At 47.6% G+C, this 27,630-nt stretch overlaps 1 protein-coding gene across 1 annotated transcript; it reads left to right on the forward strand.

Moving 5' to 3' along the window:
- LOC116452110 (cytochrome P450 3A29-like) lies at positions 1–12,274 on the forward strand. Its single transcript, XM_032126266.1, has 13 exons — positions 1–162; positions 989–1,082; positions 2,181–2,233; positions 3,348–3,447; positions 3,838–3,951; positions 4,542–4,630; positions 5,192–5,340; positions 5,844–5,971; positions 6,280–6,364; positions 7,011–7,171; positions 7,350–7,576; positions 9,014–9,176; positions 11,140–12,274. The coding sequence occupies exons 1-13, from the start codon at positions 92–94 to the stop codon at positions 11,233–11,235; spliced, it is 1,530 nt and encodes a 509-aa protein (XP_031982157.1). The 5' UTR covers positions 1–91; the 3' UTR covers positions 11,236–12,274.
- The last annotated feature ends 15,356 nt before the right edge of the window (positions 12,275–27,630 follow it).

Raw genomic sequence — 27,630 nt, forward strand, 5'->3', positions numbered from 1 at the left:
GCCTCCCGCATGTGATGGCGGGCAGAGCCTGGGCCGGGCAGAGGTTGGGCCGGGCAGCGGCGGCGGCAGGAGCGGGCGGACAGCGGGCACCATGCAGCTCCTGCCTAGCCTGTCTCCCGTCACCTGGCTGCTCCTCATCGCCTTCCTGTGCCTCGTGGCCCTGTAAGTAGAGGCCGGTCCCCTGGGGGACCGGGCAGGAGGAGAGCCCGGTGCCGGCGAGGTTCGAGTGAATTAGCGCTGCCCTCAGGGCACAGCGAGGGCTGCTCAGGGGGGCTGCGCGGCCCCGCTGCCAGCGGGAAGGAGCGAGCTGGGCTGGACGGGGTGAATCATAGGGAATCCTTGATTATTATTTTTTTTAAAACTTTTCCCAAGAAGGAGTAACTTCCGGGTGTTTAAAGACAGCAGCGCCCGTGGCGTCCTTGGACTGTGCGAGCTGGGAGCAGCGCAGGGTGATGCCGGAGCTGCTGCCAGCAGAACCCCCCGATTAAGTAGTTCTGTTGGCAAAACTTAGGCTTATGTGGCTCAGGGGAACTGTAATGAGCTATGCAGGCAAAAACTTAATTTTGCTGTGGTAATTTATGTCCCTGCCGTGCCGCTGTAGCGCGGCCACCTGAGCATCGCAGGAGGTCTTGGCAAAGACTAACACAAGGGCAAGCCTCAGCTTCAGAACTCAGTCGCTCCGAGGCACGGCAGTCTGATCTGGGCGGCTAAATGAGGCCCTGAATAAAGCCCTGAGGTGCCCATGTACGCTGGTTTGCCTAGGCTGGGCTGCAGCTCCTTTCAGCCTTTGTCTTCCATCAAAACATACCCCAGGTGATCCCGCATTTACTGCAAAGAGTATCCTCAGCAGGGCTGCTGCTGTCCATAATTTCAGCTTTCTCTGTGAAATGTGACAGGAACCAGTTATTTAAGCAGTTCCCGTGCTTCAGGAAGAAGTATCTTGTGTTTTCATTGCATAAGTGCTTCTCACATGCTCTTTGCTTGGCAGCTATGGGATATGGCCCTACCGGACCTTCAAGAAGCTGGGCATTCCTGGCCCAAGGCCTCTGCCGTTTGTGGGGACTTTCCTGGAGTACCAGCATGTGAGTACCAGCAGCTGCTGCTCTGTAGTGCCTTAGAGCCTTCTTGTGGCTGATGCTGTTTCCCCCATTCTTTGGGCATCTCTCTCCTCTGTCCTTGATTCAGTCAGATGAAAATTATGCTTTTAGGTGGGAAGCTCTCTGGACACACAGAGAACATGAAAGTTCAGGCTGACCTAAATGAGGTGTGCTGTGTTTTAAAACTACTTTGTAGTTCAAGTTTTTTGTTTGTCCCTGTGTTTCTACCTGCTCTTGAGCAGCTGAAGTTCTGTTAGAAACAACAAAAAAAAAAAAACTGGAGAGATGCCTAAGACTGTTGTTTTCTGGGAACTGCATGTTTTTTTGCCCTTTTTATCGTCAACATGAAGAGGCTGAATTAGCCTCAGCAATGCCTCATCCAACCATTTGCTGTTGGGCCAGACAAATAGATTTTTAAATAAAACTCAAGTAATATCAAACTACCAAACCTTGTCACATAACGAGGCAGTAGCTGATCCCAGGTAATTGATTGCAAATGCAGAACAAGTGTATTGGCTTCAATAAAAGAGGGGTTCTACTTGTGTTTGCTGGGTTTACATCACGCATGTTGCCTCTTACTAATGGTTTAGTGAGTGTTACGTGTCCCATAAGTTTCATCCTTACACGTAACGTCATTTAAAACCCTGATGGAAACAAATAAAAATCCATGTTCACTCCAGTTCAGTAACTGCAGAGGAAGATCATATGAGGACAAGGCAGCAGCAGCTTTTAACTTGTTGAGCTGAAGGTGAAAGGACACCCTGGGATCTAGTTTTGCCTCCTAACTCTGCTCACTAAAACTTTGTACCCTGTCATACCTTGTCTTCGTTACATTTTTAGATCAGATTTGCTGGTGGAAGTTGAAAGTGCCTTTTTTTTTTTTTTTTAATCTCTGCTCTCTTTTTTCTCTCCAATGCAAATGTCCCCTAAGCATCTATGTGATGCTTAAGAGGACCATGCACCTGCCAACCTCAACCTCTGCCACTTAGAATGGGGCTGTGGGATGCACTGTGCTGCCAGCTGTGACCTGCTTTGATCACTTTTCACTGGCAAACTGTTCATTTCTCCTTTCTTCTTTTCCAGGGAGTCCACAAATTTGATCAGAAATGCTTTGAAAAGTATGGAAAAATCTGGGGGTGAGTTTCTGCAGAACAAAACTACAAGTTTGGGGTGCTCTGCAGCCCCAAAATAGAATGGGAAAAGGTACACCACTGTCATGTGTTTCAGCACTGTAATTCCAGCAGTGACAGCCTGGGAGAATTGAGGTTCACCACTGGGAAAGTCTCCATCCATCTCTCCAAGGCTTCTCTCCGGCTGGGATTTCAGTGTGGTGTGGGGCTGGGATGGTGATGACCAGTTTGTGGGGTCATTTGTTTGCAGAAGCTTTGAAAATCACCTCCACTGCTTGGTGTCAAACTGAGCCTCCTGCCTTTGAAGCTGCTCTTCTGTGTGTCTGGAGCAGAAAGCAAGCTGCAGGCTGCCACGGTGTTTTTCATCTTGCTCCCTGCTTCTCCCAGAGCTGGGGCACAAGCTAACTTTCAACCTGCCTCCCTGCTCCCTGCACAGTGCTTCTTTTGTGTAGGGGCCTCTTATCATGTTTCTACTGAGAGCCTCTCAAACCAAAACAAAATTGCTCTGCAAAAAAATCCTGTGAGGCTTCATGAAAACCTGGTGCATTTTTTCTAAAGATTAAATGTTCACAAGCTTCTTGAAGATGGCAGCTTCCCTCAGCTGTGGCCCAAGGCTCCCTGCCCTTTAGCCCACACCATGACTTTTAAGTTTTTCTGTCTCTGTTGATTGGAAAATGGAGGAGACAAATGAGTTTTTCGCCTCTCAATGCCTTGTAGGCCAGACAGGAAATCTGTTCCCCCCACAGGTGGGTTATTTGGTGTGGATTTCTTGTCTCCAGCCATCAGTAGTAGAAACAGCTCAGACAGCTTGCGTGCAGGGCATCAACATCATGGCAAAAAGCTGCCTTTTATCTAAACCCACACAGCTTTGGCAACTCTTCAGTACCACAGACAATTGCTAGAAATGCTCATGCTGCCCATGTTTGTCACTTTCTTTCCCCTTTGTCCTGTTTTACTACATAATAAATAAGTTTCAGCCTCATCCTTCCAGCTGTTTTGTCAGAGTCGACTCAGGTGGCCTGAACCAGTTGTGCCATGGCTCTGGCCATGGACGGAGCAGGCTGCTTTTGCTCCAACTGACCATGAAGGATGAACTGACTGTGGGTTTCTCTTGGCTTAGGATTTATGATGGCAGGCAGCCCGTGCTGGCTGTTTTGGACCCCATCCTCATCAAAAACATCCTGGTGAAAGAGTGCTACAACATTTTTACTAATCGCCGGGTAGGTGCCTAGTCCCATGCTTTGCTGTCCAGTACAGAGTACATGCAGCAAGAAAGGAGTTTCTTCTTGTTTTCTGTTCTCCTCTGAGCCCTTCAGCAAGTACTTGCTCTCTGATGTGCCCCAGTTTATTGATGGTACCAACATCAAAACTCTGCTAGAGAGGTGTAGGGACCACTCTGGCTGGGACATTGGGCCATCAGCCTGGTTGTGCCCTAGGGCTGATGTCATTTATGACTCTTAGACTTTTGTTTCCATTTCTGTTTACTGGTTGAGGTAGAGCTGGCATGACTTCAGGGGCTGAGTCAACACTCCATGGAAGGCTTTTCTTTGCATTTCTGTCATGTGGAAGTGGGCTGTAAACATTCTCCTGTCTCCTGTTCTCCTGTGCAGAACTTTGGTCTGAACGGGATCCTGGAGTCGGCCCTCAATGTGGCTGCAGATGAGCAGTGGAAAAGGATTCGTACAGTGCTGTCTCCAACCTTCACCAGTGGGAAGCTGAAGGAGGTAAAGCTCAGGCCACTGGTACTTTGCATCAGTAGCTGGAGAGAGAACTGAGCTGTTTCTGAGTGCAGACCTTCCCCTCAAATGGGGAAGTTGCCCTGTTTGGCAGGACCACATCCATGAACACCTGCATTGTTGGTACCATTCAGCAATACAGTATCTGTCTGCCATCCCAGGGAGGGAGTCAGGAGAAGGGGTGGGGGATGAAACAGCACACAAGTATTGCAAGCTGGGGCTGTTGGCACTATGGCCTGTATGTTCATCCTGTTAAACACATCACTCAGGCCATGGTTGTCCATTTTCTATGCGCCCAGGAGCCATGTTCACTCCCAGCTGGAGTGGATGCTTAGCTGGAATGGGAGCTGTGTGTGGATTTTTGGAGGAGAGCCTTGCTCAGTCCTAGTCAGATGAGCTCTCTGGGCAGGTTGTTAAGATGAGAGAAAGCGACGTCCGAGGCCTGGAAATGAGTTTCCCCTTGCTTGCACTTCCCCCCACAAGCCGTACATGGCAAGTGGCAGATGGCAGTGTGGCCCAGCCTTGTTTGGTGTCAGGGAAAGAGTCAATAGTGCTTTCTGCTTTGGTTTGCATTTCAGATGTTCCCTATCATTAATCACTATGGTGAAAAACTAGTGAAAAACACTGAGAAGAAAGTGGCTAATGATGAGTTTGTGGCTGCGAAGGAGTGAGTAACTGTGTGAGGCTGACAGCAAAGGGTTTGTATTCAGTGTGGGGAGGAGCCTGTTCTGGAGAGCCTTTTCCGCACTGCAGCATGGAGCCCTCGTCAGCTATGGAAGCAAACTCCAGAGCAGTCATGGGCATGGCATGTTCCTCAGCAGTGGGCTTGATGTGCTCTGCTTTGCTCAGATGGGAGAGCTGTGCCCTGTTCCCCATTTCATTTTACTGGGGATGCATTTTGAGAAAGGAAGCATTTTCCAGAATTTTTCCAGAAGCTGCACAAGATGTGATATTTTTGGATGTAATTTTTGCAATCTCTTTTACAGATGAAAATCAGAATATAGTCTTTGTTACCCTGGTCTGCAGTTCAGTGCTTTCCAACTACAGCTTAGGTTTTTGAAGCAGAGAAAAATTGAGGAAATGAATGCAACTGGGGAAACTTCAGTAAATACAATGGTGGCTACTGCTTTAAGAGAGATTCCCTATCACAAGGATTGTTTCTAGATGGGCTCTTATTTACTGCTGTGGTTGGGTTCATCTCATTCACTCTCTCTTCTTCTCTACTCAGCATTTTTGGAGCTTACAGCGTGGATGTGGTGACCAGCACTTCTTTCAGTGTCAGTGTTGACTCCATGAACAACCCCAATGACCCCTTTGTCACCAACATTAAGAAATTTCTCCAATTCAGTTTCCTAAGTCCTGTGTTTTTACTCATAGGTATGACAAACCACATCTCATACAGCCCTGAATCGATGTCAAAGGTGCTGCATTTTCTGGTAGCTCCCTTATGTCTTTGAGTCCTTTTTGCCATATGGGAGATGCTTAGCACTTTACAGGATTGGATTTACAGTCTCAGATCTGCAGAAATATTTCCCCAGGGAAGCCACAGCCAGGATTTGTACAGCCTCTATGGGTCTTAGCAGCATCCTGCTATGAGCAGAGACCCTGTTTGCAGAGATGCTGGAGAGCTGCTCTATCACAGAGATCTGCACTTATTGTTGTATTGTGGTCATAAGGTAACATGGAGGAGATTCTCTAGTGCTATTGCATCCCAGCCATGGTTAGGTAAAAAAAGATGGAGGCAACGAAAAGGGTCAGGGCAACATCAAAAAGGCAACATCAGGGTCCAGATGTACTGCTCCTTTCTATGCTTTGTGCCAGTTCTGACTTTCTCAGGGCCCCTTTGAGCTCAAGTATGTTGGTCTCTTCTTTCCTTCTAGTGTTGTTCCCCTTTGTTATCCCTGTGCTGGAAAAGATGAAGGTGACTCTGTTACCCTCAGACGTCATGGACTTCTTCAAGAATGTCTTCAGAAAACTAAAGAAGGAACGGGAAAAGGGCAGCAGCACGGTGAGTCCAGCCTAGGTGTCCTCTTCAGGAGAAGTCCTGAGTGCAGGAGGGACCTGGTGGCATCTTCAGAAGCTGTGGTGTGTCACCTGCTCTCCAACCCCACCAAACCTGAGAAAGGCTAGAACCACGCCCTGCTTTTGTGTCCAAGTGGAGAACATCTGTGTTCATAGAGGGTCTGTAGTCCAGACCTCATCATGCGCTGAAGCCATGAGCTGTGAGTGGTGAGCAGGTGTCTCAGCAAGGGTCTTGTGCTGGACAAGGTTTGCTTCCTCCTCACCCACATCTTCTCTGCCTCTGTTTCTCCCCAGGACCGGGTGGATTTCCTTCAGCTCATGATTGAATCACAGAACTCACGTGATGGCTCCAAGTCTGCGGAGACCAGCTTGGACAAAAGTGTGTCTTGAGATGTGTTCTCCTCTCAGCAGAAAGCAGTAGTTCCTTAGCCATTTAAGAGGGAAGCAGGGAGAGGATTTTAGTCGTTAATCCCATGAAAGATTCAAGGTCTCAGTAGTGGGGCTGTAGTGATGTTTATCACAGATCAGCCATATTTTTATTGTGTCCCATTTCCTGGGATAAATCCTGAGGTGTGTTTGTGCAACAAAGAGCAAAGAGTGAGTGTCTCCTTACCCCCATTTCTTTTTTTGGCCTCTGAAGGCCAGCAGTGTTGGCTGTATATCAAAAAGCACACAAAGCACATATTCTTTGTGTACCTTGCTCACCTGTGGGCTCATCTCTGTTCCCAATCCTAGGTAAACTAAGAAAATAATGGCTCAGCCAAGGCACAGTCCCAATCCATCAACCTCAGTCAAGGCAGGATGCTTCTAAACTTTTGAGGTGCCAGGACAGGGTATTTGTTGGACACCCTGCACTGCATCCTGAACCCCTTTGTGGTACCAGAGGGAAAGCTGGATGTTTCCTTTACCAACTGTTACGTAGCTAGGAGTAGCGTTACTTAGACTGGTGACTGGGATCCTGAATTCACGAGGGTTGATTACTGTAGTTTTCAGCTTCTTGTATGTTCCTCTATGCGTTTTTTCAGCATTAAGTGATGAGGAGGTTCTGGCCCAGGCTCTTATCTTTGTCTTTGCTGGTTATGAGACCACCAGCTCCACCCTCAGCTACATAGCCTACAACCTGGCCATCCACCCTGACGTGCAGCAGCGACTCCAGGACGAGGTGGATGCGCACCTGCCTAACAAGGTAAAGGAGGGTGAGAAGATGCTGGGGTTGTTCCCACCTGTGCCTTGCAAACCCAGGTTGGAAACAGAGTGGCAGAGGTGCTGGCCCTGAGACTCCCCCTTCCCTGGAAGCGCTGGGGGGGTGGCTGTGGGGGTGGGAGTTGCAGTGCCGTGTTCTCAGCCCCCCATTCCTCTCCCAGGCCACTCCCACGTACAACGCCATCACTCAGATGGAGTACCTGGATATGGTGGTGAATGAATCCATCCGGCTCTACCCCGCCGGGGGCCGGATTGAGAGGGTCTGCAAGAAGACTGTGGAGCTCAATGGTGTGACTATTCCAGAGGGAATGGTGGTCTTGATCCCAGCCTTCGTGCTGCACCGGGACCCGCAGTATTGGCCAGAGCCGGACGAATTCAGGCCTGAGAGGTGAGGGCCTTGTGGTGGGAATAGCTGCATGCTCCACCTCAGCCCTGGGAGCAGGAATGGCAGCAAAAGTGGGGAATGCGTGATTATAACATTTAAATTAGGCATTTATCATTGTCTGACATCTAGTCCCAGCATTACCGTGAGGGGAGTTTTATGATCTACATCCATAAACTGTGCATGGAATTTAATTAACTGCATTGAAGGGAGCAACAGTGAGAGCAGCTCCCAGCAGCTGTAACACTGAGGGGTTTATGGCCAGATATTAAAGCAAGAGCCATAGGGTGACTGGCACAATGCCTTGCAAATCAGCAGTGGAAGGGCAAAGATGGGTAGGAAATAAAACTTAATTTTTAACTCAAGTTATGAAGCAATCTTTGCTTAGGAGCTCTGTCAGACCCTGCAAAATGAGGCAATAGCCCAAGGCAGACCTGGGATACCATGAACCTGGTAGTCTTCAGGTAGCCACCAAGACATTGAGGCTTGGTCCTGAGAGAGCAGGACGAGACCTCTGCTCTTGCACCTGGAGCTGAAATACCCCTGGAAGCTAATCCTGGTGTGTGGTGACCTTTGGGACAAAATTTGGCAGTGGTATCAAGCAGGAGCACCTACGGAGCCTATGGTCACCTTGTGTTGAATTCAGAAGGAAACACCCAAATGGGAGTGCTCTGGCAATGGGCCAGGCTACACCAGTTGCTCCAGTAGCCACACCCTTATTCCAGTTGTCAAACTGAGCATGGGTAGCTGGACAGGAACTATTTAGGGCTCACTTGCCTTGCTGGGAGTTCATCAGAGAGATGTGCTGATGTCTCAGTAGTGAGATACTTCACTTCTGACTTAGCACGGCTGAGGTTTGTACCTGGTCCTCATGCTCTGGGAATGAAAAGCTTTCTGACATGAAAACTAGCTGATCACTAAGAAGTATTACTGAAAATGCTCAGTGGCAAATTTCTCTGTGAAGCTGATTGTTCTTCCCTGTTTTTCATGATGAGGAAAGGAGTGGGGCTGACATGTCTCAAAAGCAGCCCTGCCTTTAGTCACGCAGGGGGAGAACATCTTTGTGTTCACTCGGTCCTTTGATCTACAGGGAAGCTGTGGAGCTGTAGACCTCTGTGGTTTAGGGTTTGAAATCTGGGTTCCATTTTAGAGCTGAGAGAGAGTTTTGAGAAAAGAGTAGTTACAAAATCCATTAGTGTATTTCAGTATTCCCAGGTCACTCAAAGCACCTGGATTTGCACAACCAAATCCGAGCAGTAGGATAAAAGCAGAGGCATAAGGTATCTGTTGAGACAGAAATAAAGAACTTAGCTGGATTCTTCTTATATGCACAGAAGCACAAAAAGCTTTTGCCTTCCCAGACCCCTCATCACTTCAGATTTGGAAGCTGACACATCCTGGAACAGTAGCTCTTGCTAACTTGGTTTTTTTGGTTGTAATCAGGTTCAGTAAAGAGAACAAAGATGGTATTGACCCCTACACCTTCCTGCCATTTGGGGCTGGCCCCAGGAACTGCATAGGGATGAGGTTTGCTCTCCTCACCATGAAAGTGGCTGTGGTCGTCCTGTTGCAGAACTTCTCCTTCAGAACCTGCAAAGACACACCGGTGAGGATGTGGGGTGGTGTGTCTCGTTATCTTCCCTTACTCCCACTGAGATGCTCCTACTGTTACATGGGAATAACTGTTTAAATCTCAGTTAATTTTAAGGGGTTCGCCGCAAGTTACTGAGGCTTTTTTTAATTCTCTAGAGAAGCATATTCAATTTTGGTGGGATGTTTAGGCTGAAATCCCTGAAGTCCTGTGCCTATCTTTGGGTTCACCTAAATTGTGGGGTGCTCTCTCCCCCACAGTGCACTGTCAGTCTGTTTGACCCAGCTTAGGAAGACCCTGCTCCAGAGAGCAAGAAAAGAATATCCCCCAGCTCAAGCCAAAGCTGTGCTTTGCAACACAAACATGGCTGTTCTCTGTGGGACATCCCAGACACCAAAATTCATCTCTTACAGGCCAGGGCAGTCCCTTAAGGGTAGCAATTTTCAAACAAACACAATCTGGGTTAAGTTTGAATTGGTGACCCTCTCCCTCTTTTAGACTAAGCAGGATCCCACCAGGCTTTGGTTTTGCCCAGCATTTGGTTTTTGCCCCGTGAATGCTGCATACAGTACTGATGGGATGGGCCTGGCAGGGTGGGAGTGCTTGACATGAAATAAATGCAGGAGTTGTTGGAAATGATCTGTCAGTCCAGCCCTGCTGAGGGGACGGCAGCTCCCTGTGCCTCAGGCAGGCAGCACTACGGTGTTTTCAGCCCAACCCAGCTCCCTGCAATCACTGCTGCGAGAGGCTGGGCCATTATTACATCCTGTTGGTGAGGAGAGCTTGGGAAATCAGAGCAGAGGGGGCAACAAGTCACTCAAAGGACGTTTGTTGTAAGAAACAGAAAAATCCTTATTAAATTATTACTTGGCTCGGGTGCTCAGCTGGAATCTCTGCAGATTCAGATTGCAGCTCAACTAGTAACCTGGAGGTGAAAGACTGTAATAGTCCATTAACAATGCAGTGACCTATCCACCCTCCCCCAAGTCTAATGACATTTTTCTAGTCCTCTGCAATCCATAAAATTGATTCTTTTTATAACTGCCTTTAATTAAAAGGAGACAAGTTAAATATGTATTGTATTATTGGTGCCCATAGGTTTATGGAGCTCTTTCAGCCCTTTTTTCTACAGAAGGTGTCATGTACATCAGATCAGAGTGGGAGGGAAAACTTCATGCTGGATCATCCCTTTGGAACATGTGTATGGAAGCTGCAGCCTCTTCTCACTGCTTCACTGATGGCACATTGGGCTCCAAGCCATACTGCTTAAATTTTCTGAAACAAAGCTTACTGGGATATGGGGTCTGAATGTGGCCTGTTGGGCTGGGGGTGTCACCCTTGTCCTGAGGGGGAGAGGAGGAGCTGGGATATGAGCACCACCCATTGGTGGGGGAGACTTAAAACACTTTCCTCCCGAAAGAAGACTCCCTCCAACACCAGCTTTAAACATTGCTTCTAATGAGATTCCCAGCCTACCCCATGGAAACCTTTTCACGTGGGGATGCTTTTGCTTTGGAACTCGCTCTGAGCAGCGATTTTAGTTTTGCTCTTCCTAGAGAGCTTATTGCTCCTCCAGCTCCCATTATGATATAGCTGCCCTTAGCACTAACACACTTCTGCATTAAACAAAATGGCACTGCATGCCCCCATTTAGCTGCAGCTCCCTGGGTGGGATTTGGCTGCTCTTCCCTCCATGTGCAGCCTGTTGATCAGTGCAGCGAGCTCTTCGTACCGCGCCACGTGAGAGCCCGAACTCACCAACCAGCTCATCCAAGAGCTGAGGGCTGTTAAACACCAGCTGGTAGGTGCTTTGCATGAGCAATAGTGATGCTCCTGCTGTAGGTACACCTGTGAGTTGGGAAATGCATTCAAAACAAGTGGTATCTGGGATGTGTGTGAGCTGTAGGGCTCCTGTTGTCCTGTCTGTCCTTTCTCCCAGCTGATATGGCTGTTTTGTTGTTTTTTCCTCCTGCTGAAGATCCCACTGGTCCTGGACTCAAAAGGTTTCATGCAGCCAAAGAAGCCCATTGTCCTGAAGATGGTCCCCAGAGACCAGGCTGACCTGAAAAAGTGAAGAAAGCAGGAACAGAGCAAGAGACTCTTATTTAATGGTGCCTCCTTCCCCTCTTGAGAGGAGACCAAGTTAATGTGTTCGCTGTAGGAATATCAGGGGTGCAACCCCCCCATTTCATGGGGGTTTGGCCCAGCACAATTACATGAGCATTATCCTAATGAACACGAGCCCCAGGTCCTGCTGTCCCCAATCACAATAGGCATTTTGCAAGACCATTTGCACTCGAGTTATTTGGGCATTTTTTTCTCTCTCTCTGAAGAGGCACTTTTCTAAGCAATTTGATTCCAGACATTGTCAGTCTCTTCTGGCAGTGTAATTTAAATCAAGATAGGGAGAGCAAATTGCACACAGTTGAGTAATGCTGCCATTGCTCCTGTTCCCACTGCCTGCTGGGTGACTTTGTGTGTCTTCTGGTTTTATTCTCCTGGGAATGCAGAGTTGTCCGGGGCTATTTCCTCAGCTCTGTGCTATGACCCTGACAGGTGTTAAAATGGTCACGTCCTTTAAGGACTGAATGCCTGCAGCAGATTTTCTGATGCTGATTTATTTAGATTTTGGTATGATTTTAGATGGCTTTTGTGTGATTCCAAGTGCAGATGAGTTCACTGGAGGAGCCCAGAGAGAAGCAGTTACCCCTAATGACTGGAGATTTGCAGAGTGGGAGAGAAGTGTCCCACATGTGTTGCCTGATTGTTTGCTTATTTTATCGTGGGCATGCAGCCATCTCCCATGGAAGGGATTGTCAACACAGGTACCATCCATACTGCAATCATGACACCTTTTAGTCTGATTTATATTAGGCTGCTGCAAGACCAACGTAACTAAATTAATAATTATGCAGGGTGCAGCACTGAGAGTCTTCGGATGTCCTGGACAACCCTGTCTGGAAGAAAGGTGCCTTTGCCTATTGAGAGCTTCAAAATCTTGCCAAACTTTTTAGTTTTTGTACTGTCTAGAATTTCATATTATTCCTCCAAAATCTGCTGCTGGAATGCTAACTGCAATAAAAAGTTCACTTACCTCTCCTATGACCAGCTGATGCCAGTCTCTGCTGCTCTGCTTTCTCCATACACAAGTGACTCCATCTGAAGATCCCATAAGCCTTTGGCCAGGTGACAACATCCCATCACCTCTCCCAGCTGGATTCCTCCCTTCTTTGGTGGGATTCTCAAAAATCAGTGCTGCGGAGTGGAGATAGAAGCTTTCTTGTTCAATTCCTTCTTCTGCTGTCACCTTGTGACACCACAAATCACTGGGCAGGTGGTCCTGCTTCTCTCAGCCAAGCATTTGTTTTGCTGTGAGAGTGGAGGGATTTGATTCTGCACAGCAGCTGACCTCAGACAGGGTTCAGAGTGCTCTCTGTGCTCTCCTAAACACCTCATGCACCTGCTCTACCTTTCTTGGATTTTGGCACTGGGTGAAGTACCTGCGTGTGCTTATACATCCAACCCACTCAGTACCATGTATAATGGTGCTTGGATTCCTGGGAGATGAAAACTCCTTTTATCCTGGATGAATCCCTGTGGGTACCATAAATCCTAAGAGCTGCTCCTGGAGGTGCAGAGTTGAAGGTACAGCAGCCCAAAAGGACTGGCTGAGCAGAGGCATTGATGGTGTGAAGTGAGTCCTATTGCAAAAGGAACTTTATTCACTACATAGCAGTTTTTATATGTCTTTTATATTCTTTTATATAGAGGTAGATAGATTATACATGTTATTATATATTCTTTTCATACTTACTTTCTATATTTTTTAGGAATTGAGTAGAAAACCTCAGAAGAGATACAATAACCTTTCTGCAGCAAATTAAATTCCCCAGTGAAAGACACCCTTGACTGGAAGTGTAGGGGAGGAGTGAGGCTGCTTCTCTAGAGAGTCATCAATGAGCTGGGTGAGAGGGTTAGAAAATTCCCAGCAGCTCAGGCAACCATGGCTTCCCCTTCTGCCGTCGTCACCTGCAGCACTGCAACTCCCTTTGGCCACCAGCATACAAAAGTGACAATTCATCTTTGTTTTCAGCTGTTGCTGTTCCATTTTTCAAAGTCAAGGCAGGGTGTTTGTGACAGCACATGGACAAAATGCACAGGCAGGCAGACCCCTGGAGGACAAACAGCTGAAAAGTGCCTATACCATCACAGTGGTTCATAAAGAGGGGCATGGAAAATCCTCAGGTCTCTGCCTTGAGAGGTGACCGAGAAGATGAGGGTGACAAAGTCACCTGCAGTGTCACAGGTCAGGGATGAATTAATAACCTTGCTGGGGCAAAGGCCAGAGCTTGCCTGGTAGCAGTGAGAAAAGGGTTTTGCCTCTTCACCCCATGCCCATGTTGGAATTAATCACTCACACAGAAATGTCAACACTATAGGAAACCATCCTTCAGGATAATCTCTCTCACAAAGCTGCTTAACATTTTGGAAATACACAGTTCACTTGGAGGTGTCAGGATTTCAGCCCTTCTCACGTCTGTTCAAAGGCATCTTCATCTGCTGCACCCCATGCCAAGGGAGTGGGGAGCAGAGCTGGGCTGGGAATGCCACTGTACCTGTAGAGAGACAGATAAGCACTGCCTCATCTCCAAGCACCTGCTTGGGGTTCTGACAAGGGACAAAACTGTTGAGTTCTGTCAAATCTCGTCTTTGTTTTGCTGAATTTTGTACTTAAGAGCAGGAAGCGCACACCTCTGTAGGTTCCCAAGTGTCCTAGAGGGAGGTTTGCCAGCAGATTTGGCTTTGGGGAGTGGTTTGGGACCTTGCAGTGGGGAATTGCTTGTACTCTGTGAGTTTTCCAGCAGGTTCAGTACCTGGGATGCTGTTTCTTGAGTTTATTCCAGACTGAGCAGGTGTTCAGGAGATGTTCGGTGTCAACCCTTTCTGGTCTGATTTCCAGAGGTAACGAGCAAGCACCACTCCCCCACAGCCAGGGGAAATGGAGCTGTGCTCTTCCACAGCCCTGTGCCTCGGTTTACCTGCGCCTCTAATTTTTTTAAATTATTTACACTTAGGCAATAGTGAAATTTGATCTGTGTCCCCCTTAAGCCATGCTTTGATTCAGATCCCAGCGTGGTCCCAGAGTGAGCAAATGGGTTTCCTTTTGGAGGGCACTAAAGCAGACGTGCTTCAGGAGGTCCCCTAATATGCTCCAGCTGCTGACACCTTGAAGCAAGTCCTCCACTCCCCCTAAAAAACATCCAGGATGATTATAGGGCTCTCAGCATGAACTCCTCTGCTCTGTATATCCCCCTGCTACAGCAAAGCACTGCTTCCCAGAGCAAACAGGCTTCAGCTCAGCGCCAGGTCCTTCTGGAAGGACAGTCCCCCTTCAAGTGGCATCACTGCAATCTGGTCCCACTCACTCCTGCTTCAATTATTTAGGCTTCTTTCAAGCGAAAGCACCCACTTGCCCTTCACGGCGTGCTCCCTCTCTGAACTGCTATTGCTGCAGGCTCACCGTGTGCTCCCAGGGCCAGGCCCAGGTGGATTAATCATGCATGCCACAATTTTCAAGAAACCTGGAGCTTTCCTGCCCCTGCCCCTGGCTTGCATAGAGGTTGTCTGTATTACTGCTGCTGGTGCTGTACTGTACCCGCTGCTGAGGAGAGACAGGCCTCCAGACACCCATACTGAATGCTCAGTTCGGTTAAAATCAATGAGATAATCAGCCCACAGAGTCTGCCCAAAGGTCAGGAAGCAGTGATTTTTTTCCTCCAGCAACTTTGGTCCTGAGCTCTTGTTTCAGTGTGAAGGTTGCAAGCAGAAGCACTTCAGCTGGTAGCACTTCAGCTGTGAGTGCTGGTAGTTAGCTGGCAGGCTAATGTAAGAAGGGCCTAACGAGGTCCCCTAAAACAGGGAGGTAAGTTCTTGGCAGCGTGTGTTTCTCCAAAACGAGCAGGAGATGATGAAGGGTGAGCTGGTGTCCTGCAAGCCAAAATGCCTTGAAGAGGAGCCCACCAAGGTGGAGAAGGAGGAGGATGTCAGGAGAAGGGGATGCTCTGGGAAGGACCAGGTGGGAATAACCCCTTTTTCTCACCCCATCCCACAAATTTCATCCCCCATCTTGTGTCCCCTCAGTCCCACGTGTGCTCACAGCAGCTGCTGGCGGAGCCAAAGGCCACAGCAGTGGGAGGACCCGTCTTTACCCCTCTCATCACTCCAGCACACATTCTCTAGCAGCTGGACACACGACATACTGCGGGCTGAATTTGCACAAACACTTTGGTCTTTCATTTTTAAGCTCAGTGATTCAATCCCCCACAGAGCCAAGGTAAACAGCGGCGATGCTGCTTCGGTGGGCTCAAGGTTCCAAGTCAAACAGCAGTCGTTTAACCACACTTCTAAAGCTCGTATCATTTGAATGTCATATGTCAAACTGATGCTACTTCCACTGAAGGCAAATAGCTGTTTATTCCCCTCACAGCTGCCCAGCAGTCTGACATTCATTACCGAAGCCTTTCAGGTGCCAGGGATTGAAGCTACCTGTAGGAGCGCATCTATCAAAGCCTTCCACCTCTTAGGGGTTATTCCCTGTAATACCAGCTCATACATTTTAGTTCAGGCTCATTTTACAGCGGCTGTAGTTCTGCAGTTGTTTTTTCCTATGTGTGAACAAGGTCAGGCATTGTTTTTTGCCCGTTCCCTCCCAAATTATGTCGTTAGCTCATTTTTCATGGCTTCTCCTGGGTTCAGGCTTGCTGTCACTGTGCGCCAGCCCCTGAGGTTTATGATGTGAATGTTCCACAGCTGAGGGCAGCAGCCAGCACACAGGACTGCGGTGCTGGTGGTCCAGTCATGACATCTTGATGCAGTTCAGCTCTCCTTGAGGCCAGCACTGTGAATTCTGTTTCTGGGACGTAAGTTCATGCACGAAACACCTGATATTTTGTAGTTTATTAGGCACTAAGATGTTCAATTGGCTGCAGAGGAATTTACAGAAGAAAAAAAAAGGCAACAGAGATGATGAAATTAGTTTGCATTTAGACAGTGCCTTGAACCTCACAGAGCAATTTACACCTGTGCGAGGAATCTGTGGAGTTCTATTGAATCAGACCTGGGGCGTTTTACAGCCGCTTTGCACGAGCATAAACGACAGCATAAGGTGCAAAGGAAACAGCCGGCCGGACAATTACAGAGCGTCTTCACACGCCTTATTAATCCTCATTACAGCCCTCTGTGCTGAGACTCGGCATCTTCCCTTCCCCGACCAGGGCCAGCGAGGCTTTGGAGCCAATTTAGCCACCTGCCAAACTCGCAGGGTCTGACTGCTGCTGTTGACGTGTCCTTGGTCCTGGGGAGCTGGATGCTCCTTGCCAGAGCCTGAGATGCATCTTGCTAAATTACAGTGATGGAAATCTCGGCTGCCTCCTGCCTTACCAGGCTTCTCAGCAATGTGTGTTGTTATGCTCAACTCTATGTATGTCTTACTGTCCATTTTTTCTCTTTTAAGCTTAGCTCCATGGGTGTCTCAGGAAGGTGTTCATCCAAAAGATGAAACGCAGTTTCTTGCATGTGCTGATACACCCATGAAACAGCTCTGGATGCTGTGTGCATGCAGAGTCAGGAGCCTCAGGACACAAGGAAAGGGGGGGAAAAAAAGGAATTATTCACATGCTGTCGGAGTAAGGGGCTGGAAGCATTGCCAGCACGTGTCTGAGCCATACCTGTGCACTCAGGTTAATGACCCAAAATACAGCTGCCAGCATCGCTCTGTCTACAGGGACATTTCACGGGTGGTGTGATTGTTTGCTGCAGCTCTCACGTTTGTGGCTGTTAGTGAAACTCCTTACAAGAGACTGTTTTCCCAGCACTCCCAGAGCACTCGCCCTGGTTCCCACTCAGAACCTCCTGCTTAAAAGCTGATAGACCTGAACTTTTCCCAATGCAGATGACAAGAAAGACCTGGAGAGTGTAGAGCCGTGCAGGCAGGAGACAGCCTGAATAGTTAGACCAGTTGTACACAGTCATGAGATTAGCTGTGTAATGTCCTTTCTGGGAATCTTATTAATGTTATCTTATTATTTCATAATAGATTTAACCCATGTGCTAGTGTTGGCAGGCTGTAATTGGGCCTTGCCAGGGAATTACTCATATTTTTCATTCTTGAAGGAATGAAGAGCATATTCAGTTATGCTAACAACCTCATTTGTGTGGATTCCATTCACTTGGTACGTCTGGCTGGTGAAGAATTGCAGCCAGAGTGATGATTTCTCACTCCAAGTAAGCGTCGAGGTGTCTCTCAGCAGATGCTCTCCCCTCCAGATGCTGAGTTGATGCCTTGCAGTGTTTGCCTCTCCTCTGGCAGCTGCAGACTCGCCCAGAGGTGTTTTTTTTTCAGCACACGTTTTGCTGATGGTGATGTCTTTGCCTCTCAGTGTCTTGGGGTGCTGCAGGAGTCGTGAAGCTCTTTGAAATGGAGCAATATTATCTATTGCTGCTTTATAAATCCTTTCTGCCTGTTTAGTACCCCTTGTTTGGGCCTTGGGCCGTCGTGCCTACCCAAGTTCTCCAGTGAGGGTTTTTTAACTCTGCACAGGGTATAAATGATAGTTTCAGCTGTGGAGAGCCCTCCTCCCCATGCTTACAATTACTCTCTGTGTGCGTATCAAAGCACATGCAACGTACCCGTGTCAATAAAGCCCTTTCTAATTCTTTTTTATCCTCCCCAGGGGAGCCCTTAGAGCCCCATGGAACCTCGAGGAGCCCTTTAATTCCTCTCGCTTTGGTCCCCACCGCTGCTCGGGGCCTGTTGTTGGAGCAGCTGTGAAAAATGCTGCTCCCTAATGGAGCAGAGCGGGGGCTGCTGAGTGACACAAAGCTTCACCTGCCCACGGGGACCCGGCTGCCTCCGCAGCCTTCTCAGAAATGTTCCCCTGCATTTGTTTGTAAAATGTCTTTATCCAGCCAGGGGAAATGTCCCTTGAAGTCAACTAACCAAATAAATAAATAACAGTCAAAGACAATCCAGAAAGGAAAAAAAAAAAAAAAAAGTTTCTAGAGGGAAATAAGTGATGGATTGAAAGAGATTTGAGGCTGTTGTGTCGTACAGCTCCGTGCACGATGTGACAGGAGAGTCCTCACTGCGCTGCTTGCTGTCTTCTGCTTTAAATGAAGTCCTAAAAATGCTGATTTAAAAGGGTTGAAGAAACAAAGTGAGATAGTCTGATGTACACTTTGGATGTTTTTTAGCCCTTCTGAACTTTTTTCATGATATACCTGCTGAGGCTGTGTCAAAATAAAGCTCTTCAAGCAAGGTGCAGGAGGGATGCAGGAGCTATGAGAAGTTTTTCAGTGTTCATGCACAAATCTGGGCAAAGAGAGGAATAATTTCACTTCCCACATAAAATAATGTCCAACAACAGGAACCCTGACCTGGAATTTTTCTTTGCTTTCCAAAGGCATCCCTGAGCGATCTGTAGAGAACAGAGGGAAATGTTGATTAATATCACTGTTAATGAAAATAAACACAGGCTAACATTCCAAGCAACGTGATTTCTTAAAGCATCCAAGGATAGCAACAGATGCAATAAAGCAGAAATTCACTTTGGCTGCCAAGGGATAATGTTTCCTACTTTGGACACAAGCCTGGGGGGGAACATACCACTCTTAGCAGAGCAGCCTGTGACCTTGAAGGTCTTGTAGGTTTGAAAAACCATCATCTCAGACCTGAATGATCCCAAGGGAAACTTCCCAGACCCTGTGAAGGGCCCAATACCATCTCCTGACCTGCCTGGGACCTGGATGCTCTCCTTGCTCAATGGAAATGTCCATTGGCTTTTTCCATCTGCCTATTTATCTCATTGATTTGACCGAAGGAATCATGGGATTGAAAGAAAAATAATAGTTCCCAGCCCAGCCAGCTCCTTATTTTGATTCATTCCATTCTTGTCACTTTGAGTGAGCTAAATAATTAATTGTGTTACCAAAAACAATTAAGGCTAATATCACACCGATTACACTGGCCAATTCTAACAATAATGTTGGTAAGAACATCTAAATAACCTGATATGTAATTATGGTCTGGCTGTTCAGTGATGTGCAGGTTTGGGGCTTTTTCTCCCTCCAAATTTTGGCCAGCCACATTGATTAAATGAGAATTTCTTATAGCTAGTGTTCAAATTATCAAACACTTGCCTAAAGCAATCCCATTGATCAAGTGTATCATTTGTAATACAAATGTTTTTATTAGGAGGCTTTGTTCAAGATAAATGAAGGATCAAATTAACTGGAGATTGGATTGAGTAGAAAGTGCTGCAGTTGGATAATTTCAAGCACTGAGGCTGAACATTTCTTTCAAATGATGAGAAGTCATCAACTAAGTCTTAATATAAAACACGCACACACAGAGGCACTGCTGTATCGATTCCCTTCATTGCTGTGGCACTTTTTATCAAAATACATTTGGTATTTGTAAAATAGCCTACAAACCCATCATCTCACTGCAACCAAAGCAGGCTGAGGGTTTAGTCTGGCCACAATTAGGCTATCAAAATGCCAACATGCACCACAACCTGCCTCCTTCTCCCTCATTTTTTATCCCACTTCTGTTGCCTCTCTTACCACCCAATAAAACTCTGCTCTTAACCCACTCACCTCCTTTAATCCAGAACAGGGCAATCATTTTCCTCTTTTAGGAAGGAAAACCACTAGAAGAGAGCCAGCAGGAATATTTAACTATTCCAGCAGTCATTGTAGCGTGGCAGGGTCTGGACGTGACTGAGAGTTTATCCATGGCCAGCCAGTGGAAAATGACCATGGGAGTGAAATGCTGTAAGTTCATATATATATCTACATTTTAATACAGTCTGAATTAGGAAAGCTATTTGGGATTACAGGTTTTTTTGGCTGCCATGTAGAGCAGTAGATGTTAAGTGGTTGCTTTCTGAAATAACTCTCCCTCCTTTACATCCCGCTCCCAGAGCGACGTGTAAAGTGTTTGCTGATACAGGAATTACAGATGTTGGAGGAGCTGCTATAAAGCCTCTCAAGATTTACATCTCCTCCGTGCGGTTTCTCCACAGGCTGACTTCACAGGGAGAGGTTTTACAGGCGCTCAGGATCCTTTTGAATGTGTCTCCAGAGGCGTTTGCAATAATCGGAGGAAATCCCTTGAAGCCCATCAGATAGAACACACAGAGTTAGGAAGGGAGCAAGGAGGTCACTTAGTCCCTGTGGAAAAACTATTTTTGCCTTATTCAGGGACACAAAGCCAAGTTTTCAACTCATGCTGAGCGCTGGCTTCATGAGTACCTCCAGATACTTGCAGCCTCATCCCAGCTCCAGTTTGTTCCGGCTTACAGCATGAAAATAAATGTAAATCTCCTAAAACTGCTGGGTTTCTTCTGAATTTGAGGTAGAGGGGAAAAATTCAGCTCTTGTACCTGGATCTGACCACTCCTAATGCCCACTTCCAGTGCTCCGTTGATGTGTGAGGCTGGTGACCACACAGCTTTTAGGGAGAATTATTACTTTATTCATTACTTCAGTGAAAGAAGTAATGGGCCTGGGTGGAATTACAGGTGGTAATGAAAAACAGAGACTTGTTTTTCTCCAATGTAGTTTGTGGCCACTTCAAATTATTTATTTATGTGTGTGTGTGTGTGTGTGTGTGTGTGCAAGTGCCATAGATATGTACCATGTATTTACAACAGCTGTACAAAGAATTACATCTATATATGTTAGTTGTGTTGCATCTATGGTTTGGAGCTGCAGGCTCTGGGCTGTGAGGCCTTGTATTTTGCTTTTATGCTCTGGCAATAATAGCTTTTGGCTATTATTTTGGCTGTGGCCAATAACAGCTTATTGCCCACATCGTAAGATTTAAAGCCTGTGACCGTTACGTTTGCTGAAGGAGACTTAAACTTCCCTTTGGAAAACTCCAGTGTATTGGTGCAAGGTGTATTTTCTCCAGGAGAACTTCAGCTCTTGTAATAAAAGCAAGCAAACAATCATGTTTATGACTTGTATTTAAAGAGGTGGGCAGTGAGAGCATATTAACCCCTTTGTGCTGGAGCCAAGGCTGCAGCACAAAGACATCACTGCCCTCTGCCCAGGAAAGGGAGGGAGGGAAACAGTGACATGGATGGATAATGGGTAACCTTGTACGAGTCAAGCAATTTCATTTCTGTAGGGGACCCGGGGACTGAAAGCAGCACTAACGCTGATTAATCCCCTTCCCTCTTTTCTGTCTCCTAATTTTTTGCTGCTCGAAGCTTTTCCTTCCTTTCAGCTGATTTCTACTGTGTGTGTTTGTCACGACACCTCATGCTCCATGCATGGAATACGTGATAAATCCTGCCTTTCTTAGCCTGCTTCACAGTTTATACCACTGTGCTTATCTCTGCTAATTCTCAAACAACAATTGAGAACAATTCTCAGCTACATAATTACTTTAATTACTCTTCTAGTAATTTTCCCCAAGACAATCAAGATTCTCCATCAGGCTTTTGGTGTTGTTTTAGTTTCAGGTGAGATTTTGCAGCACTGCATCCCTGTTTGGTTCCCAGAGCCGGCCTCAGAAGACAGGATCTGATGGGATATGTGCTGTCTCCCACTTCTTTTCTCAGCCTGGTCCCTGGTATGAGAGACATCCCATAAACTCAAAGGGGAGATAAGTTCATGCTCCTCTTAACTCCCCTCATTTCGGGAAAGCTGTTCCAGCTTGTTTTCATTAGGAATTATTGGTTTGGCTTAGTAGGTAATTTGATTTCAGGGGAAAAAAGCATGATCTAGGCTTGGAAATTACTCATCTTTGGCCACCCAAACATTACAACAGTGCTTTGACTCTCTTCTGTGTTGGGAAATCTCAGCTGAGCTCAGTGTCCTGCCTCTGCCTCCAGCATCTCCTGGAAAAGCCGTGGAAGTGAGTCATGGGTTGCTTCATCCACCAAGGCCGTTAGTGACTGCTGCTGTTGCAAGAAGAGATTTCCCCATCTGGGGCAGCAGCTGGGCTGCTGTGTGCGTGTGAAAGCAGCGATGTCTGGGAGACAGGCTGACACAACACAGTCCCAGGCAGGAATGCATCTGAGGATGGAGCTTGGCAGGAAAAGCTGAAAAGGAGGAAGTGCAGAAATTGCGGGAGCAAAATCATGATTTTTATCGTGTTGTTTTCAAAAGGAGGGTGATATTTCTGGGGCATGTGCCAGAGTTTTCAGTACCTGGTTTTCTTTTCTGAGCCAGACAGGGCTGCTCAGCAGGCACAGTGGTGAGGTTTAATTGACTGGATTCAAGAAAAAGTGTTCCCAGTTGCCAAGGAGGTCAGGCTGGATATGCTGGGTAAGAGCAGGCACTACTCATCATCTGTGTTCACATGCAGTAAGAATAGCAGTAACAGGAGAGCTAACAGAGGTTCTCCTCAGGATGGAACAATAAAAAAATGTATGATTTGGAACAAAATTGTTTTGATTTCTGCCAAAAGTCATGGACAAAGAGCTCTGTCTGGGCAAAGAGACACAGTAAACCTTGGTCAGCTGGTGTCAAGCAGAGGTCTGGGGAGACCCTTTAGTCAGGCAAGAGATTGTGAACTCTTGAAAGGAAGAGCAGCATCTCTGAGCACTGAGGCCCAGCCAGGTTGTGTTGGAGGCCAGTGGGTTTCAGACTTGGTCCTTGCTGTCACGGGAAGCAGCATCTCAGTGCTGCTGAGGGGGATTTTACATCTGACTTCAGCTGGGATGGGCTCAAGGATTTCGTTTTTAAGCATCCACTCCTTCTGCTTTACTGAAAACGTGTGCAAAGATTAAACATGATGAGGAGTTTGTATCCAAGGGACTGATATTTTGGATGGGCTAAGAAGTGTAAACATCTCCCTCTTCCTGGAGTGTGAGGCAGGCTGGCTCTGCCTCTCGGCTCTGTCTCCTCTATGCTGCCCAGGACCACAGGCAGAACAGAAAATGGTATCACCACCACCATGGCTTTTGGAATTTATTCCTCTGCTTTCCCTACAGACCCCTTCAACTCCAACTCCAATCCAAAACAAGTTTATCAAGCATCATCTCCAGAATATCCATCAGCATCCAGGCATTGTGTGAGAAATGACTTACCAGGCAAAACTACAGCTGGCATTCGCCTGTTCCGATCCATCTCCTGTCAGCACTCACACCCCTGCTGACAAAGTGAATTTCACCTTGATTTCTTCTTCCCAATAACACAGCTTAACTGGGAGCTGTGTCATTTTTTTGTTTGCTTTGAGGGCCTGAAGAAGGAGTGATATGACAGAGAAGATACATATGTTGTCTGAGGAAATCCTGCCTGCCTGGTCAGTGACTCAGACCAGAGTTTTGCTGAAACACCAGAGGTACCAGTGGCTTCTGCAGGACTTTGGGCACAGAAAATGTAACACTTTTGCCATTGTGCTGCTTTAATGCTGTTTTCATGCCTTCCAACCAGCACCCCCTCCAGGCTCACTGTCTCCATCTTTTCGTACACAGCACATGATGGTTGGCTGAGATATTTCTTGAAGTGACTCTTAGGAGGTCTCTGAGAGAGGTCTCTGTGTCCTTGTGTGCAAAGCAAGGACAGCCAGCCCCCAGCTCAGGCAAGCAAGAGCAGAGCTGGTGGCTTCACATCCCAGAACAAAGCCATTTGTACTGTGCCAAGCTCAGATGTATTGCTGTGTATGCATTCATCAGCGAGCAGAGATCATTCCCCCTCACTCTATCCAGAGAAAGAGATGTAGGGGATGGAGGCTCTGATGAGATAAATGGTTATTATGAGGTATAGACATTTTTAATTAGCTTCTGCAGACACTACCACACTGCTAATGAGCCCTTGCCAAGTTTCCTGTGATTCCTCTTTACTTTTTGTAACTCTGTAATAGTAACAATATAATCATTTTCTCTAATAACCATGATAAAACCCAGATAATCCCTCTATAACTCCGGCATAAGCTTCGTGTAATTAAATCAGTTGGTGAAACATTTTTGGTCTGAGGGATGGAGGAATGCAGCACAGCTCTGCTGCTCCATGAAGAGTGTTCCCCACATCCTCCTGCCCCCAAACATTGTAAATCTGTACAAGATTTATGAAGCACAAGACTGGAATAGGGTTTAAAAGGCAAATGGTTGTGTTTGGATCTCAAACTACCCCATTGTTGCCAAAGCAGAGGCCAGAATTTTACCAAAGCAGTGAATTTGGTCCTGAGGGAAGAGCCTGACCTGTGCTAGGTGGGCTGGTGAGCAGGAGATCCCAAACCAGGGAGCAGTTCCCAGATGGGTGGGGAGGTGTGAGAAGGGATGAGGGAAGGAGACCTCACAGGAGCCCTGCTTTCATCTGTGCTCTGAAAGACGGGGGAATGTTTCTCAACATTGCTGAGAAATGCAATTTAGACAAATATCTGGTGGCCCCTAGGAAGAGTTGATCCAGTTGCTCGTCTTCCACTGCCCTGCTCTGATTGATGTACCCCAGGTGTGCCATACCTGCTTATTCTTTCCTGCTTTTTCTTTCAGTTACGAGACAAGTTTTCCTGTAATTACTCCTCTTTTAAGCATTTCTCATGCAAAAGTACACACACAGTGCACAGGAACAGCCTCTCTGCACTCCAGCTGGGTGAATAATCACGGACCTGCCGCCCTCCCTCCAGGAGCCTGGGGATGGGGAAGCCTTTTGTGAAGCTGCCTTTAGATGAGGATCTTGCTTCTTACTTTCCTGACTCATCTTTAAGCCCATGGAGTTTATTGGCAAGTTCAAGAACCTGGGCAGAGAAAGGCAGCAGCTTCCCACAGCTCTGCCACAGGCCAATTCCTGCCAGGACTTCTGAGCAAAGCCATCCCAGACAGTCCTGCCACAGTTCTTCATCCCATAGTTTCACAGTTAAAGGGGAAGATCAACAGAGGGCAATGAGCTTCCAAAGCCCCCATCCCAAATTTCCTGGGTAGCAATTAATGCTGCAGCACGGCCCAGCCAATGGGGCAAGCCCAGCTGGGGACAGTGCAGTGGAGGAAGGTGAACTTGTAAAACAAACCTGATTTCACTCACTGAAGCCTCCCTGAAGCACCAAAATGTGTCCAGAGGTGGGTCAGGGCTATTTGTGGTGACACAGAGGACAAGGGGTTCTGGCTGCTGCCTCCCCAGGGGTGGAGTGACCTTCTGCTGGGTTTTCAATGAGCATTTTGTACCCATTAGGAGCTGACAGTGACTGGGATGTTTTGTCTCTCCACCTTCTCCTACAGCTCCACACGAGTCATTAAGCAACACTTCAACTCCTCTGCTTTGTATCTCTGTCCCCTGTCACCTGTAATGGCTTCATTCATCAGCCTCCCCTTGTTTTGGCTGTATTGTAGTGGGTTTTTTGGTCTGGGTGCATGAGATGCACTGGTCTCCTTGGCCTGCCAGCACAAGGCAGTCTTCCACCTTCTTCTTCCAGCTTTTCTTCTCTGCTGGGTGCTCCCACACCCAGACTTTCCTTTCTCTGCTGTGACCTCCTCACCTCTGAGCATCTTTTTTGTGCCTTGGCTTTAATAAGCGACCACAAGAGGAGCTTTGGATGTTTTGGGGAGTTTGTTCACATTCACCCTTTTAAGGGAAGGACTAAGGAAAGGATGTTTATGTAGGAGCCAGTGAAACGTGTTGTGAAATGGATACAATGCCCTGAGAATGAAACTCCATTAAGAGACAGGAAAATTCTAACCTCACAAGAAATCTCTGACAGCGTTTGGACATGTTCTGGTTGGTAGAGCATCCAGATTTTACTGTTTGCAGATTGGGCTCTCAACTGAACCAGGCGCTGAACAAGTGCTTTCCACAGGTCACCGAGTCCAACTTTATTCTAAATAGCTCCAGCCCCAGGCCACATTCACTCCTGAACTAAATGGACTCATCTCTCCCCCAGAAAGCCACGTGCCCTGGCGTGGTCCCTCTCCTGCAGCAGCCTGAGGCAGCAGGGATCTCTCAGCAGGGTGGTTCCTGTGGCAGCTTCTCCTGCGGCCACGCTCCAGCCCCGTGCGGGGTTATTGCCTTTCTGCTCCAGTTCCTGCCCCAGCTTGTGGGAGCCTGCAGGGACAGTGTGATGCTTCAGGGGACGTGAAAGGACAGAGGAAGCTGTCCTGGCTCAGCTGGGATGGAGTTAATTTTGTTCTGAGTGGCTGGTACAGTGCTTTGGGTTCAGAGTGAGAAGAGTGTTGGTGACAGCGATGGCTGAGTTGTTGCTGAGGGGAGCTTACCCCAAGTCCAGGACTTTTCAGTGTCTCATGCTCTGCCAGTGGTGAGGTGCCACGGCCAGGAGAGGTGACCCAAAGTGGCCAAAGAGATATTCCTACCTTAGGGCACCATGCTCAGTGTATGAACTGGGGGACTTGGCTGGGTGTGCTGGGAGTGCTGCTGGGGACAGGCTGGGCATTGGTCAGTGGGTGGTGAGCAACTGCACTGTGCATCCCTTGATTCTCTTGGGATTTATTCCAAACTTGGAGACCCCCAGGCCTCAAGTAGACAGGCCCTGAACTGTCAAGCAGGGATTTCCTCCAGCTGAGGATGGATGAGGGGCTCCTGAGTGGGGACAGGCAGACCTTGACCAGCCTCACCCTGGGCTCTACACCCCACCCACAGGCCCAGAGCCCATTTAAGCTCAGCCTGGTGCTGCTATTCATCTCCTGAGCTCAGCTGGAGATGTGCAGGTCTCCCGTGAAAGCACAGCCATGCCTCACCATGAACTCCCATCACCTACATGAGGAATGGGTAGGTGCTTTCCCCCAGCATGCTAAGAGGTTATTTTGCTTAAAGATTAACCTGGTGGGTTTGTGACTTGTGCTCTGTTAGTTTGCTGTAAGGGCTGCAGAGGGGCAGTGAGTGTCCAGGGAGGGGTGGGGACAGCCCTGTGTCCCCTGCCCAGCCCATGGCTGAGCACCACAGCTGCTGCCCTGCAGTTTAGATGAGCTTTCCTCAGCTGCACAGGCTTTGCACAGAGCTGTGACTACATCAGAAACTCCATCCCTTCAGGAGCTGATGTTTCTGGATGTGAACAACGTGGGACCTTGGTGGCCCCAGGCAGGGGCACGGGAAGCAGTGTAATTCCCTTCTTGCCCACAGAGATCCATCCTTTCCTGTTTACTGCTGAAGATTTTTCATTACAATGTTCTTATGATGCTGTAGGGCTGGAAACATCAGGAATATAAATCAGAGCCTGTCATTCAGAGGCATCATGTTTATTTTACATTAATATATGCTTTCTGTTAAAATGTCATGGATTCAGTTGTGAGCCCTGGCTATTACCAGAAGCTTATTGCAATCATTTCCCTTCCCTTTTATTTATGCACATGAAATGCTGTGTTTGATGATGAAGTGGTTTCTGACTAAAGGGATCGGGATGTTTGGGAAGTCACAGCCTGTATGGCCTCTGTGCTCTGACTTTGCAATTTTGTTGCCTTGTTCCCCTGGGTTTTATGCCTTTTCCTGTTGGTGAAGGGAGGGAGCGCAG

The sequence above is a fragment of the Corvus moneduloides genome, chromosome 16, assembly GCF_009650955.1.
Source record: "Corvus moneduloides isolate bCorMon1 chromosome 16, bCorMon1.pri, whole genome shotgun sequence".
Classification (NCBI taxonomy): domain Eukaryota; kingdom Metazoa; phylum Chordata; class Aves; order Passeriformes; family Corvidae; genus Corvus; species Corvus moneduloides.